Source organism: Nycticebus coucang, chromosome 18 (assembly GCF_027406575.1).
Source record: "Nycticebus coucang isolate mNycCou1 chromosome 18, mNycCou1.pri, whole genome shotgun sequence".
Lineage (NCBI taxonomy): Eukaryota > Metazoa > Chordata > Mammalia > Primates > Lorisidae > Nycticebus > Nycticebus coucang.
In genome coordinates, this window is record NC_069797.1 from 44011236 (window position 1) to 44028488 (window position 17253).

Below are 17253 nucleotides of genomic sequence, written 5' to 3' on the forward strand. Positions count from 1 at the left end.
CAGACATTTGAGGAAAGTCAAATCCATTAAAAGAGATGACAGGGCGGCGCCTGTGGCTCAGTGAGTAGGGCGCTGGCCCTATATGCCGAGGGTGGTGGGTTCAAACCCAGCCTTGGCCAAACTGCAACAAAAAAATAGCCGGGCGTTGTGGTGGGCGCCTGTAGTCCCAGCTACTCGGGAGGCTGAGGCAAGAGAATCGTGTAAGCCCAAGAGTTAGAGGTTGCTGTGAGCCGTGTGACGCCACGGCACTCTACCAAGGGCGGTACAGTGAGACTCTGTCTCTACAAAAAAAAAAAAAAAAAGAAAGAAAAAAAAGAGATGACAAATGGGAATGGGAAAATATATTCACAAGTCAATAAAACATTAGGAGAGAGCTTTAAAAAGACTACAGTTATTGTTGGGCAGATAAAAAAGGAATTGTATATGTAAAACAAGAACAAATAGTTATGAAAAAGATCCTAATAGAGATCTTGAAAACTAAAAGATCCTAATAGGGATCTTTTTTGGTTTAAAAAACCCCTCCATATATGAGTGAAAAGCGTATAGTTCATACCTGGAGAAAATTAGTAAACTTGAAATTTGAGGTAAGGAATTCTCTTGGAGTACTATACAAAAGATTAAAGAAATGAACAAACCCATGGGCAGTGCCTGTGGCTCAGTGAGTAGGGTGCTGGCCCCATATGCCGAGGGTGGCAGGTTCAAACCCAGCCCCGACCAAACTGCAACCAAAAAAAAAAAAAAAATAGCCGGGCGTTGTGGCGGGCGCCTGTAGTCCCAGCTGCTCGGGAGGCTGAGGCAAGAGAATCACGTAAGCACAAGAGTTAGAGGTTGCTGTGAGCCGTGTGACGCCCCGGCATTCTACCGAGGGCGGTACAAAAAAAAAAGAAATGAACAAACCCAAAGAAAAATCATGCACAGGGGATAGAGTCAAAAGTTTCAAAAGTTACAGTTTATAAGATGATGTCTGAGCAAAACCGACTTCCAGTTCAATGTTAAGTAGGCATGGTGAAAGCAAATATCCTTGTTTTGTTTCTAATATTAGGGGGAAAGCATAGAAAAAATAATGGCTGTTAATTTTCTAGAACCGAAGAAAGAGAGAGATCCTTACATTCAAAGGACTCAAGTAAAATTTGTACCTAAATAGAATGCATAAATGTCTAGTACTTAGAGATGTATTTAAAATTTTAAAAGGTATCTTTTATGGTTGGGCATGGTGGCTCACACCTGTAATCCCAGCAATCTGGGAGGCCGAGGCAGGTGGATTGTCTGAGCACAGGAGTTTGAGACCAGCCTGAGCAAAAGCGACACCACATCTCTAAAAAATAGCCAGGCATTGTCATGGGCACCTATAAGGCTGAGGTAAGAGTATTGCTTGAGCCCAGGAGTTTGAGGTTAGTTCAGCTATGATGATGCCATGGCACTCTAAGATATCTTTTATGATTTAGGAATCTGTGCATTTAAGAGACGTGAAGCCTTGTTTATAATTGGGGGGGAGGTTGATACATAATTTGATTAAAAGTATTGATTTATATATATATATACGCATATATTTTTTGACACAAAGTCTCACTATGTCTCCCTCTGTAGAGTGCTATGGCGTCACAGTTCACAGCAACCTCAAACTCTTGGGCTTAAGTGATTCTCTTGCCTCAGCCTCCCAAGCAGCTGGGACTACAGGCGCCTGCCACAACATCCAGTTATTTTTTTTTGTTGCCTTTGTCATTGTTGTTTAGCTGGCCCCGGGCCGGGTTCGAACCCTCCAGCCTTGGTGTATGTGGCTAGCACCGTAACCACTGTACTACGGACGCTGAGCCTAATAAACCTTTTTTAATGCTTCCTTTTTGAGGCTGTTTTCCCCTAAACAATATCTGTTATATGTGATTGAATTGTTATTTAAAGCAAGTGGATTATTGTAATCTCAGATTTAGTTACAAAGCACTTTTTTTTTAATATATAGTTTATGTGTTTAGTTTGGTTACATTAGTAACCATCTTATTTTGTTTCTTATTCCTGAGAGTTTTAAATTTGTTGCCCAGATTAAAAATATAAGTGACATTTATCTGAGACTATATATAAAGGAACATAGTTATAGTTAAGTAGAATTTGTTTTATCATAGTTTGTCAAAAAGTTAATAAAAAATGTTTAATTTTAAAAAAGGATTCACTGATGTTAAGCTAACAAGTAAATTACAAGTATAGGAAAAATTGAGAAGCAACACTTATTTTATGACATAGTAGAATCCTGTCACCAAAATAAACAAAAACAGGGTAAGAAAATCGTAAGTCAGGGTGGCGCCTGTGGCTCAAGGAGTAGGGCGCCGGTCCCATATGCTGGAGGTGGCGGGTTCAAACCCAGCCCCGGCCAAAAATCACACACAAAAAATAAATAAATAAAAAATAAAATCTTTAAAAAAAAAAAAAAATCGTAAGTCAGCTTGATCTTGTTTATGAACACAGAAGTAAGTATCTTAAAGCATTAGCAAATTAAATATATGCTATGACTATTACCATTTATCAGACAAAAATGTTTCACCACTTTTGTTATTAAATCTATCAGTTCTATTCATACCTATTAATAAAATTCGTAACTTAAAAAAATTAAAGGAGAAAAAATGGTGATCACTTCAAAAGATGCTAAAAAAGTACTTAATATGCTGAAGTTTTCAAATACATAGCAAACAAAAAGTATAAAGAAAATACCTGCTTTTCACAAGATGGTGCCAAAAGTGAAGACGGAAGCTCCTGCCCCTCCCAAAGCCAAAGCCAAAGCTAAGGCACTGAAGGCCAGGAAGGCAGTGCTAAAAGGCATCCACAGCCAAAAAAAAAAGAAGATCTGTACATCACCCACCTTCCAGCGGCCAAAGACTGAGACTCTGGAGGCAGCCCAAGTATCCTTGGAGGAGCGCCCCCAGGAGAAACAAGCTTGACCACTATGCCATCAAGTTCCCCCTGACCACTGAGTCTGCCGTGAAGAAGAGAGAAGACAACAACACACTTGTGTTCACTGTGGATGTCAAAGCCAACAAGCACAGATCAAACATGCTGTGAAGAAGCTCTATGACATTGATGTGGCCAAGGTCGACACCCTGATCAGGCCTGATGGCGAGAAGAAGGCATATGTTCCACTGGCTGCTGATTATGATGCTTTGGATGTTGCCAACAAAATTGGGATCCATCTAAACCAAGTCCAGCTGGCCAATTCTAAACATATAACTTTTCACTGTAAAAAAAAAAAAAAAAAGAAAGAAAATACCTTAATTTAATAAATGACGCCCCCATACAAGTCACATGGAATGGGTTTATTACTTCCAGATAGGCTATAATAGACAACAGAAGCCTAGGCGTCATCGTGAGCTAGTCCCCTAGGGCTTAGGGAAGGTGCCCAGGGTGGCTGGCATCTCATCTGTGTGTGCTCCACCTGCACTGCAGTGCAGGGGGCCTGGAAAGCAGCCTGCCACGGGTTTTATACCTCAGGGACACTGTGACAACCTGGGTGAAGTGTTGAAGGACATCCTGTTTCTACCGAAATACTGGAACAGAGGAAAGCTGCTCTGTCAGTCCTATATTAGGATGTTGTGTTCCCAGAAAGTTCTACAGTTATTCTTGAGAACTGCAAAGGAGAAAGCGGGAGAACAAGGTTGGTCCAGGACCCCAGGAGAACTGTGTTGCAAAGAAAAACTCTAGGCTGAAGAAATAAAGGTGGGTTTTGAATACTGACCTTAAATCCTACAACCTTGCTAAACTGGCTTATTAGTTCTAAGTACTTTTTTTTTTTGGTAGTTTTTTGGAATTTTCTATGTAGGCAATTATGTCATCTGGGAATAGAGACAGTTTTCTTTATTCCTTACCATTTGTACTCATTTATTATTTTTTGACTTGTCTATTACACTGGCGAGGACCTCCAGTACAATGTTAAATAGTCATGGTGAAAGCAGATATCCTTGCTTTATTTCTAACGTTATGAAACAAAGCAAGTGTATCTGCTTTGGGGGGAAAAAGTCAATTGGGTTCAATTGTTTTGTTTTTGTTTTCATAGGTGTCTTTTATCAGGTAGAGGAAGTTTCTTTTTTTCCCTAGGTTGCTAGGGGATTTTATCCAGTAATCCTAGCACTTTGGGAGGCTGAGGTGGAAGGATCACTTGACTTCACAAGTTTGAGACTAGCCTAACAAGAGCAGAATCCACCTCTACTAAAAATAGAAAAATTAGCCAAGCATTGTGACGGGTTGCCTATAGTCCCAGCTTGGGAGGCTGAAGCAGGAGGATGGCTTGAACCCAAGAGTTTGAGATTGCTGTGGGCTAGGCTGACACGAAAGCATCAGAGAGAGACTCTGTTTCCAAAAAAAAAAAAGTTGGAATAGATGTGTATTCCCAGGACAAACCCCACTAGGTTATTATTATTATTAATTTATTTTTTGAGACAGAGTCTCACTGTCTCCCGTGGTAGAGTGCCATGGCATCACAGCTCACAGCAACCTCAAACTCTTGGACTTAAGTGATTCTCTTGCCTCAGCCTGCCAAGTAGCTGGAACAACAGGCGCTTGCCACAACACCCGGCTATTTTGTTGTTTTGCGGTTGTCGTTGTTGTTTAGCAGGCCTGGGCTGGGTTCAAACCCGCCAGCCTCAGTGTATGTGGCTGCAGCCGTAACCACTGTGCTACAGGCGCCAAGCAAAAATTATTATTTTGCTGAATACAATTTGCTACTATTTTTGTTGAGAACTTTTGCATTTATATTCGTGAGTTATCTTGTTCTGTAGTATCCTTTTTTTGAAATATCTTTGTTAGGTTCTAATATCAGAGTACAGCTAGTGTCATGAAATGAGTTGGGAAGTTTTCATCTGTAAGAGATTGTTTAGAACTAGTATCGTATTTTTCCTAAATGTTTGATAAAATTTGCCAGTGAAGACATCTAGGCCTGGAGCTTTCTTTACTGGAAGGTGTTTAAGCTATAAATTCAATGTTGCTAACGGACATAGGACTACAAAACATATCTATTTCTTTTTGGGTGAGCTTTGTAGTTTGTTTCAAAGAATTTTTCCTTTTCATCCTAGTTGTCACATTTTATATTTGTAATGTTTTCTCTTCCATTACTAGTATTTGTATGTTGTCCACTGTCTAATTTTCTTTGTTTCTTTAACTAGAGGATTATTGATTTTACTGGTCTTTCAAAGAACTATTTCCTTGGTTTCATTCATTTTTTTCACTTTTATTTTTTGTTTTTAGTTTCATTAATTTCTGTTCTTTCATTAATTATTTAATTAATTTCTTATCTTTATTATTTCCTTCTTTCTGCTTGCTTTGTATTTAATGGTATTTTTCTTGTTTCTTAACAAGGTAAAAGCTTAGGTCATTGATTTGAGACACTTTTTTCTTTTCTTTTTCGTTTTTCTTTTTCTTTTTTTTTTTTTTAGACAGAGTCTCACTCTGTGGCCTTGAGTAGAATGCCGTGGCATCATTGTAGCTCACAGCAACCTCAAATTCTTGGGTTTGAGCAATCCTCTTGCCTCAGTCTCCCAAGTAGCTGGGACTACAGGAGCCCACCACGATGCCCAGCTAGTTTTTTTCCCTGACCACACAACTTTTGTTCATTGGCCACAGTGTAAGAAATGTCACATGAGGCAAGAAGTCATCCACAATAAATAATGTTTACATTTTTCCAAAATGACACAAACACTAACTCTTGGTTGAACAGTGATGCTATGTTTCTTCTCATGGCAGTTTCTGTCTTCACTTTTAAAATAAATAAATAAAGTCAATTTCATTTTTTCCTCCCTTTGCTGCAGCAACTGGGATAATTTCTTCATGCACTCAATCTACTTCCCCAGGTGTTCACAGGAGGTTTCTGTTTATTTTCAAGGCATGAGGAGTTAGATTACTTTATATCACTCATACACTTTTACAAGACAGGGAAGCTGTAAGAAGCTAGCTTCTTACCTTCATAACACTGAGACAGCGGCACAGAAAAGGCAGCATTTTATGAACAAAGGGACATTGGGGGGCGGCGCCTGTGGCTCAGTCGGTAAGGCGCTGGCCCCATATACCGAGGGTGGCGGGTTCAAACCCGGCCCCGGCCGAACTGCAACCAAAAAATAGCTGGGTGTTGTGGTGGGCGCCTGTAGTCCCAGCTACTCGGGAGGCTGAGGCAAGAGAATCGCTTAAGCCCAGGAGTTGGGTTGCTGTGAGCTGTGTGATGCCATGGCACTCTACTGAGGGCCATAAAGTGAGACTCCGTCTCTACAAAAAAAAAAAAACCAAAGGGACATTGGGCTAGTGAATAGGCAGCCAGAATTCTTCTGTCAAGAAACCTTGGCAAATTTCTTACTATACTTCATTTTTTCTCTTTCTTTTCTTTTCTTTTTTTTTTTTGAGACAGAGTCTTACTTTGTCACCCTGGGTAGCGTGCTGTGGCATCATAGCTCACTCAAACTCTTGGGCTCAAGTGATCCTCTTGGCTCAGCCTCTCAAATAGCTGGGACTACAGGCGCCCGCCACAATGCCAGGCTGTTTCTAGAGACAGGGTATCACTCTTGCTCAGGGTCATCCGCCTGCCTCTGCCTCCTAGTGTGCTAGTATTACAGGCATGAGCCACCGCAACTTCATTTTTCTAATCTGTGATGTGAAATTGTTTAGCCAAATCATCTCTAATGTTTCTGAGACTCCTCAAATCTTTGGTTCTAATTTTAATTTGTTTGACTCTATTGTTTATCAATAGGGTAGAAAAGGGGATATTGGGTTTTTGATTTTAATTTGTTGATTAAATAACAATTAAAAATAACAATTTTTCCCAGCTACTCTGGAGGCTGAGGCAAGAGAATCGCTTAAGCCCAGGAAGTTGGAGGTTGCTGTGAGCTGTGTGATGCCACGGCACTCTACCGAGGGCCATAAAGTGAAACTCTGTCTCTACCAAAAAAAAACAAAAACAAAAAAAAACCCCAATTTTTATCTGAATAACAATTTAAAATCAAGAAATTAAAACAATTTTTTGATAAATTAAAACTTTTTTTTTTTGAGACAGACCTCAAGCTGTCACCCTGGGTAGAGTGCTGTTGTATCACAGCTCACAGCAACCTCCAACTCCTGGACTCAAGCAATTCTCCTGCCTCCACCTCCCAAGTAGCTGGGATTACAGGTGCCCGCCACAATGCCCAGCTATTTTTTGGTTGCAGCCGTCATTGTTGTTTGGCGGGCCCAGGCTGGATTTGAACCTGCCAGCTTAGGTGTATGTGGCTGGCGCCTTAGCCGCTTGAGCCACAGGCGCCAAGCCTTAAAACAAATTTTATCTAAATAACAAGAATATTTTCAGGGTGGTGCCTGTGGCTCAAAGGAGTAGGGCGCCGGCGGTGGAGGGTTCAAACCCGGCCCTGGCCAACAACTCAAAAAAAAAAAAAAAAAAAAAGAATATTTTCATTGTCATAACTAAGCTTTTCTCTCTGAGAAAAATCAAATGAAAGTCCCACACCCCTTTTGGTTATTATTTATGAAGGATCTTAACAGCAAAAAGAAAAGGATGACTAAGTTTATATATTTAGATTTGCTTTTAGAGTACAAATAAGAAGGAAATGAAGAAATTAAGAACCTCTTTTCACCAGGCTGAATTATTTTTGTTTGGGATATAGATACTGCAATGTAACAGATTTTTCATTATTTCACATTTAAAATTGTTTGAAGACTGGATGAAACTCCTCCACTCTTTTATTTCTTCTCTTTATTTAAAGATCTGTTCCTAAATAAAACATGATATACAGGAATACATGGTGGACGCAAACGCTCCGTTGCAGCAGAATTGTTGAATACCAGGTCTGATTCCTAGCATCCCGTACACCGTGCTTGTTGTCTCACTTCCACATTTGGGTGATTGGTATTGACCATCAGTCTCATGTGCTTAGGAAGTAAACATTCTGAAAGTTGAAGATCTCCTGCTTCTTTAAAATATGGCTGAGTTCAAATTTCTTTTATCCTTAACGGCTGATGAATTGTACTATATACCACACAGTATTTCAAACAATGAAGCATGATTCAGGGCTTGATGTTAATATACCAAAAGTTGCCCCTAAAGTTGCCATACATAGAGAAAATGGGAAATTGTAGCAAAATATACCTTTACAAAGCAAAATTTTACAAAGAGGTGGCCAACGCATAGATAATATTTTGTAACGAATATTTTGTCAATAAAGGTACATTTAGCTACAATCCCCCATTCTCCCTGTGTATGGTGACTTTATGAGCCATATTTAGGACACCCTGTACTTTACAATGTTGTAGCTGACAGAAGTCTTTGGGGGAAATGGGCTTGTCTTTGTTGACCAAGATTATGATTCTTGTTGCAACTTGCCTGAGTGGTGTGGCATACCCTTTTGTAGCCTATAAAAGAAATTAGTCTCATATGTGGAAAAGGAAATAAATATATTCATGAACTTGTACCGGGGAAAACAACTGAGATACCCATTATTTCTATTGCTGAAAGAGGAGTGTTGAAGTCTCCAACTATAATTGTGGATTTACCTACTTTTCCTTTTAATAATTCTGTCAGTTTTACTCCATGTACTTTGAAGTTCTGTTGTGAAATACATGTACATCTAGAACTGTTGTGCCTTCTTGGTGAATTAACCTTTTCCCACTTGATAATTGGTAATTTTCATTACTTTGAAGTCTATTTTGTATATTGAAGTCTATTTAATATATCCAGTCTAGCTCTCTTTTGATTTATGTTGGCATAGTATATGATTTTCCTCTGACCTTATCTATGTTATATTTGAAATGGGCATTTCGTAGATAGCATATACTCGAGTCAATTAAAAAAATCATCTGGGCGGCGCCTGTGGCTCAGTGAGCAGGGCGTCGGCCCCATATACCGAGGGTGGCGGGTTCAAACCCAGCCCCGGCCAAACTGCAACAAAAAAATAGCCGGGCGTTGTGGCGGGCGCCTGTAGTCCCAGCTACTCGGGAGGCTGAGGCAGGAGACTCGCCTAAGCCCAGGAGTTGGAGGTTGCTGTGAGCTGTGTGACGCCACGGCACTCTACCCAGGGCAATAAAGTGAAACTCTGTCTCTACAAAAAAAAACAAACAAAAAACAAACAAACAAAAAATCATCTGATAGTCTCTGTCTTTTAAATGATATGTTTAGACCATTCATTTATATTCTGTATAATTATTTATATTTTTTGTCTACTATTATTTGCTTTCTGCTCATTTCCTCTGCTCTTTTCTGCCTTCTTTTGGGTCTTTGAATACTTTTAGTGTTCCTTTAAATTCTATTGCATTTAAAAAATATATGCACACGCCTTTCTCTCGCTCTTCTCCATTGTGGTGAGTGTGAGTAGTCTCGTTTGTCGCCATGTCCTCTCATAAGACTTTCAGAATTAAGCGGTTTTTGGCCAAGAAACAAAAACAAAATCGTCCCATTCCCCAGTGGATTCGAATGAAAACTGGTAATAAAATCAGGTACAATTCGAAGAGGAGACACTGGAGAAGAACCAAGCTGGGTCTATAAGAAATTACACATGAGACGGCATGTACTTATGCTGTATTACGGTCACTATCATCATCTTACCATATCAAGCTGAAAATGTCATCAGTTGAACATTTGCCACACTTCATTGGGAAAATGAGTTTTCTCTTCATTTATGTGCTATTCCCTAATAAGTTGGTGCAGTAATAAATATGTGAGACCTTGAAAAAAAAAATATATGCACACTACATATGTATAAATATACATATATGTAATTTTTTAGTGCTTGCTTTAGGGATTACAGCATACATACTTAACTTTTCATTAGCAAAGTCAATATTTTGTTACTTCAAGTGGGATTTAGAGATTTCCCATCATATATTTTTCTTTGTCCGCCTCCCCAGTTGTCCCTACTTTGAAAATTATCTAAGATAATACAATTTTTGCTTTCAACCAGTGAACATTTTCAAGAACCCAAAGGAGAGAAATAGTCTATTATGTTTACCCATATTTATCATTTTTGTTGCCCTTCCTTCATTCCTGATGTGCCAGTTTCCTTCTGGTGTCATTTTAAAGAAGATATGGTGGCGGCAAATTCTTTTCTTCGTCTGAGAATGTCTTTATTTCATCTTTTTTCTTGAGGATGTTTTCACTGAGCAGCAAATTATTGGTTGACAGGTCTTTATTTTGGCACTTTAAAAATATTATTTCACTTCTTTCTGTCTCATAATTTCTGATAAGAAAGCCACCATCCTGCAAATTATTGTTACTCTAATGCATCATTTTCCTTTGGTTGCTTGTAGACTTTTTTCTTTGTCTTCAGCTTTCAGCAGTCTGATTATGTGTTGAGGATGAGTTTCCTTCTGTTTATTCTATTTGGGTTTTGCTGAGCTTCTTAATTCTATAGGTCTACATCTTTGGCAAATTTGGGAAGTTTTCAATCATTATTTTTTCAAATGTTTTTCTACAACACACTTTTCCTCCTCTCCTGCTGGGACTTTGATGACACAAATGTTAGACCTTTTGGTATTATCCCTCTGGTTCTTAAATCCCAGAGCTGCTTCCCTGAGCTTCCCCCTTTCTGCCATCTCCCTGGCACAGTCTGCCCTATGACTCTTGGTCCCCTGGCCAAAAAGCTGGGATCTATTTACCTTGTTCTGTGATGCACTTCCTGTGGCCATGCCTGCACTTGGGGCCAGAGAGTGGCAAGATAAAAGGCGGGGTGGGGAGGCATTAATCATTCATCCCATCCTCCCAGGAGCACAGCTCCTCTGATTGGGGAGGAAGTTTCCCCTCTCTCAGAGTTTTAGGCTTCTTCTGGCCTCCTTTGCTGCTGCCACCACAGGATTACTTGGGAACTGGGGTGCAAGATAATGGAGAAAAGAAAAAAGAAATGGAAAAGAGAAGCGGGGGAGCCCTGTACTCTCTGAACATTAGATCTCTTTCCTGCCTCTTAAGCCAGAACTAGAGGGTATTCTCCTGGAGCTCCCTCTGTGCTCACAGATGCCCACTCTGGGTTTCCAGCTACATTGAGTTCAGCTTGGGGAGTACCAGACAAAAAAATGTAGTAAACTCACTGCCATGTGGGTGGCATGTTCAAGTATATTCTTTCCCCCCAATCTGCCTACTTTGATCAACTCACAGAGTCTTTGTATAGTCGTTTCACTTTTCATCAAGAGAGACAGTGTAGAATGTGTTTATTTCATCTTACATGGAATTGGAACTTCTTCCTACTAGGATTTGATTGTGATTGCATTGAATCTGTTTGTCAATTTGGGAAGAATTGACATTTTCACAATATTGAGTCTTCTGACCTATGGACAGAGGTCATTTAGGTCTTCTTTAATTTGTTTTGGCAATGTTTATGGCTTTTTAAGTACATATATCACCATCTTTTGTCAATTTATGCCTAATTATTTCATGTTCTTCATGCTATCATAGGTGGTATTGTTATAATATTTTAAATTTGAATTCCTGATTGTTGCTAGTAATCAAGATCATACCTGTAATCCCAGTACTTCGGGAGGCTGAGGTGGAAGGATTGCTTGAAACCAGGAGTTTGAGACCAGGCTGGGCAACATAGCAAGACCCTGTCTCTACAAAACATTTCAAAATGTAAATGGTGTATAACAATTTAAATGGTATACACCATTTAAATGGTGTATAATTTAAAAATTAGCCATGTGTGGTGTTATACACCTTTAGTCCCAGCTGAGGTGGGAGGATCACTTGAGCCCAGGAGTTTGAGGTTACAGTAAGTTATGATTGTGCCACTGCACTCCAACCTAAATGACAGAAAAAAATCTTGTCTTAAAAAAAAAAAACAAAAAACAAAGAAAGAAAGAAGAAAAAGAAATAGTAGGAGCAGGCATCATTGCCTTATTCCTGATTTTAGGGGGAAAGCACTCAGTCTTTTGCTATTAAGTACAATATAAAAGATATATTTCCATTTAGGTAAACTTTATTAAATTTAAAATGTTCCTTTTCTTCCTAGTTTGTAGAGAGTTCTTTAAAAAAAATCAGTAACAGATGTCAGATTTTGTCAAATGATTTTTCTGCATCTAATGAGAGAAAATATGTTTCTTCTTTTTTTGTTATGGTAAATTTCATTAATTGAATGTTAAATTACTTTCTTGGGATAAATTCCATTTGGTCATGACATGGGAGGAGGGTGAAAGCCTATTCTTTGCTATGTCCCTGCTCATTGAGTTTGGGGAGTATATATGGAGTCAGCCAAAGGGGTGGTGGGGATGGCAGGGGACTCAAGCCATCTGGATTAGAGACATTCCTGGTTACAATCTAGGTTCCTCTGCTGTTCATTTCCTCCCTCCCCTCCCCTCCCCCAGGGGATCTTACCCATTAGAAAATCTCCTGTATCTCTGTTCAGGCAGGACACTCCTCTTAGGTAATAATACCCCAGTGTTCAGGGCAGATGAACGGACCTGTCACTTTATTCTTTAACCTGGCCAGAGTCCAGAACTGCTGTTTAACATCCCCTCCCCTAAACTTCTGCTAAGCTAGAGGTCCTGTTTTCCTTCTTATAGTCACTACAGGCAGACAATGACCTGGAGGAGGGCAATGTCACGCAGAGAGGAGGGCAGGACCAGAAGGCTCTCCTTGACCCTGCCCCGCTGGAGGCACCCAGCCTTCCCCTCCTTCCTTCCTCCCCTCTTAACATTTGTTCCCCTCACCAGATTCCAGTCTCCTCTGTCTCCCTGGGGGCTTCCTACACCTCTCCTTATTTTCTGCTGTCTAACGATTTCATTCTCACTTCTGTGGCATCTCCATGCTCAGGCTTGGCTGGTGGATCCTGCCACCCATGTTAATTCTGCTTTGCCTGAAATAGAGATTAATTTCTATATTTCAGGAACTATAAGTCAACTTGTAACAGAGAACACAACAGCACTACCAAGTGCACAGAGATAATGGAGCAATACCTTCCTACTGCTGCAGAGAAAGAAATTTGAACTTGAATTCTATACTTAGCCAAAGTGTCAGTCACACTACCCAAGCCTCCCAGAGGGACATGCAATGTATGTCAATGCTTCCATTTCAATCTGTGTTAGTGTTTGGCTTCATAGTAATAAACCAATATAAAAGTAATCCAAACCCACTGATTAATTAAAACAAATCAAAGTTTGCTATTTTGGGGGACTGAGATGAAGGGAGAGATTATTATTTTCTTTTGTGATACAATTATTATCTTTTGTGGCCAATCATGCCTGCAATCCCAGCACTCTGGGAGGCTGAGGCTGGTGGATTGCTTGAACTCAGAAGTTCGAGACCAGATTGAGCAAGAGTGAGACCCCGTCTCTACTAAACATAGAAAAATTGAGGCAAGAGGATCAATTTTGCCAGGCACTCTAGTCAGGGTGCCAGAGTGAGACTCGGTCTCAAAAAAAAAAAAAAAATTATTGTCTTTTCCTTGTAAAACTTTCAAAGGGGCACTGAGTATGAAATAAAAGCCTTCTCTTCCTCCTTCAGTTCATTCCCCAGAGGCAACACTGTTAATGGGCTTTGGTGCTGCACAGAATGTTCTGCGCATATTTGCATACATGTCGGTGCACTGTGCACACCTGTGCACACTTGTCTGCATGTGACAGCACGCATGTGTTTTGCACGAATGGCAGCAGGTTGTATATAATGTTTTGTAATTAGTTTTTTTTCTTTTGGCAGCATTTCTTTCCATTTTTCTACTAAGTAGATCTCCCTCATTAGTTTTATCTTTTTGTTTTTTATTTATTTGTTTTTAATTTCAATAGATTGAGGCAGTACAAGTGGTTTTTTGATATATGGATGAATTGTATAGTGGTGAATTCAGGGCACTGAAACTTAATAGTAGTGCACTTAATTTAGTGCACCTGAAACTTGAATAGTATACATTATATTGTACCTGGCAGGTAATTTTTGATCCCTCATCCTCTGCCCCACCTCACCCCTTTGAGTTTCCTAAGTCCATTTCCGCAGTTCCCAGCCACTAGGCTGGATCAGGCTGCAGATTGGTAGTGGTCTGTGGCCTGTTAGGAACTGGGCTGCATAGCAGGAGGTGAGTGGCAAGCAAGTGAGTGAAACATCATCTGTATTTACAGCCACTCCCCTTTGCTCTCATCACTATCTGAGCTCTGCTGACTGTCAGAGCAGCTGTGGCATTTGATTCTCACAGGAGTAAGACCCTTACTGTAAACTGCACAGCTGAGGGGTCTAGGTTGCATGTTTCTTATGAGATTCTAGTGCCTGATGATCCAGGGTGGAGCTGAGGACATAAATAGCACACTTCAGGTGTCACTGTCTCTTATCACCCCCAGATGGGACCATCCAGTTGCAGGAAAACAAGCTCGGGGCTCCCACTGATTTTTGCAATATGGTGAGTTGTATGAAATAATTATACAGCTCATTATAGTGCAGAATCAGACAAATAGACTGGTAGATAAGTAGAGTAGAGCAATATAAATACATAATTTATCTCAATTCAGTGGAGAAATGAGATATTTATATGAATTTAAATATTCAATTAAAGACATTGGAATGATCGGGTATCTATTTAGAAAAAAAAAGGTAGCTTCTTCCTACCTCCCACTATTCACACATAAAAAATTCCAAGTGGATGAGTGACCTAAACAAAAAAACCCAAAGTGTTAAAGTATAATACTATACAGAACATGTTTATGATCTTGAAGAAGAGAAGAGCTCCTTAAACTAGTCCCTAAAGCAAAACTTCACAAAAAAATTAATAAATGTGGCTGCCTCAAAATTATATAAAATGTAAATTAAAAGTGAGAGACTAGTCAAAGAAGGAGGTTAAAATTCCCTAGCCTCATGGAAGTGAGAGAATTCTCCTGATACAGAATCCCCAAACCCTGACTGAGGCTCAGGGCTGAGTCTGTGGGCCGGCAAGTGTGTGCAGGGGCTGGAGATGCTGGGTGAGTTTACGATGTTTCTAACCAGTTAACAAAGACCCAGATGGCGTCACTGCAAGGCTGACAGCCTTCCCTGCTTGTACCTTTGCTGATCCCTCAGCTAGGCCCCATTTGTATGGCGCTGGTGTGTTTGAGGCTTCTCAGCATGCCGAGTAACCAGAAGGAGACTAGGGCTCCCAAGGGAGATTTTCCAAACAAGCCTTGTCTCCATAAAATACCTTCCGGTATTACTATTATTATTATTAACAGTGAAAAAATGGGCAAATATCAATTCCCATCAATAGAGGACACCATTTATGGAAAACCAAGGAAAAAAGACTATTTCTATAAATGAAGGTAAACTAAAAGGTTTGGAAGGTCAGGTGTAGTGGCTCACACTTGTAATCCTAGCACTCTGGGAGGCCAAGGTGGGTGGAGCTCAAGATCAGCCTGAGAAAGAATGAGAACCCCGTGTCTAAAAAGTAGCCAGGCATTATGGCAGGTGCCTGTAGTCCCTAAGACTAAGGCAAGAGGATTGCTTGGCCCCAGGAGGTTGAGCTATGATACCATGGCACTCCACTAAGGCGACAAAGTAAGGCTCTGTCTCAAAATAAAGAAAGAAAGAAATAAGTAAATAAAATGTTTAAAAAGGTGTGGAAGGACAAACATGAAAATGACAATAGCATTTATGCCTATAGAGTGGAGGATGGGGACTGGAATTGGGGATGATGCAGTAACTTAATCTAAAGGAGCTTTAACCTGGTCAACAACTTGAAATTTTATTCAAAAGATATCCAAGTATTGTCAATAGAATTCAAAATTAATTTTGAAAATTTTAAAGGAGATCCATGGGCTGAGTGTAATTGCGTGTCTTAGCAGTTACGGCCCCTGCACCTCCCCAGCTTCCATAACCTTTTGGGGTGCCCCCTTCTCTCCACTCCCCCACAGGAAATCTGGTTGTAACCCCAACGAATTGTTTCCTAAACAGCGTTAGGAAAGAACAAGCTGTTTTGCAATCAGTGCCAGAGGGGCACAAGCAGTTATCCCACAGCAGTTAGGCTTCACCCTGGGGTGGGATGTTTGGGAAATCTGAGTGGGTAGGAGAGAGGGCAGTGTGTGTACGTAGGGGTGTCACCTTCAAATGACTATAGTCTTGACATGTAGCAGTTCCAGCAGTGCCCTCCAGAGGCCACCCCCAGGAAGAGGAGCTGGAAGGTATTTTATGGAGACAAGGCTTGTTTGGAATATCTCCCTTGGGAGCCCTAGTCTCCTTCTGGTTACTCGGCATGCTGAGAAGCCTCAAACACACCAGCGCCATACAAATGGGGCCTAGCTGAGGGATCAGCAAAGGTACAAGCAGGGAAGGCTGTCAGCCTTGCAGTGACGCCATCTGGGTCTTTGTTAACTGGTTAGAAACATCGTAAACTCACCCAGCATCTCCAGCCCCTGCACACACTTGCAGGCCCACAGACTCAGCCCTGAGCCTCAGTCAGGGTTTGGGGATTCTGCATCAGGAGAATTCTCTCACTTCCATGAGGGTAGAGACCCAAGGGAATTTTAACCTCCTTCTTTGAAAATGCTGTAGCTTTTCAACCATTCCTTGCCCCATTGCTGCCTGAGAGAAAGCAGAGCAGGCCTCCTGACAGGTGTGAATCACTGTGATGCCACCTGCCCAGCCCTCAGCTTCCGGGCCTGCCCCTCAGGTGCTCCCTCTACACTGCTGCCCTAACTGGGACTGTGCATTTCCCTGCTTCTGAGACTTCCTGACTCGCTAGGGCTTCAGGACAAGAATGTCAAGGTAGGTCAGCAAGAGTGCTGCATCCTGGGCCTCTGTCTGTCTGTTAGAACTGTCTGAGTGAGGCTCACTGCATCAAGGCCTTTGCTGGGTCATTCTCTGGGTCCGGAATGCCCTTCCTTTCCAGTGTGCATTTGGTCAACTTCAAAACATTCTTTAAGACAGTCTCAAGCATCGGCTCCTCAAGAAAGCTTGGATCCCCAGGTGATCCAAGTTCTGCTCTTTGACACTCATGAAGAACATGGCACAGCTCTTGGGGTGCCATTTGTTCACCATTCTGCCTTCCTCTGTGGGCTTCTTCTTTTTTTTTTTTTTTTGTAGAGACAGAGTCTCACTTTACAGCCCTCAGTAGAATGCCATGATGTCACAGGGCTCACAGCAACCCCAGCTCTTGGGCTTCCGCAATTCTTCTGCCTCAGCCTCCTTAGCATCTGGGACTACAGGTGCCCGCCACAACGCCAGGCTATTTTTTTGTTGCAGTTTGGCCGGGGCTGGGTTTGAACCCGCCACCCTCGGCATATGGGGCTGGCGCCCTACTCACTGAGCCACAGGTGCCACCCCCCTCTGTGGGCTTCTTGATGAGGAGGTCTACGTTTTGTTCTGTTCAATGGAGG

The 17253-nt window shown here is 41.1% G+C and overlaps 1 protein-coding gene across 1 annotated transcript; it reads left to right on the top strand.

The window, feature by feature from the left end:
• Positions 1 to 9286: 9286 nt before the first annotated feature.
• On the top strand, positions 9287 to 9674 carry LOC128570441 (60S ribosomal protein L39). Its single transcript, XM_053569591.1, has one exon. The coding sequence runs from the start codon at positions 9335 to 9337 to the stop codon at positions 9488 to 9490; it is 156 nt and encodes a 51-aa protein (XP_053425566.1). The 5' UTR covers positions 9287 to 9334; the 3' UTR covers positions 9491 to 9674.
• Positions 9675 to 17253: the final 7579 nt, after the last annotated feature.

Bases quoted from the DNA above. Each gene is read 5' to 3' on its own strand.
- LOC128570441 (XM_053569591.1), top strand. From the start codon at position 9,335: ATGTCCTCTCATAAGACTTTCAGAATTAAGCGGTTTTTGGCCAAGAAA.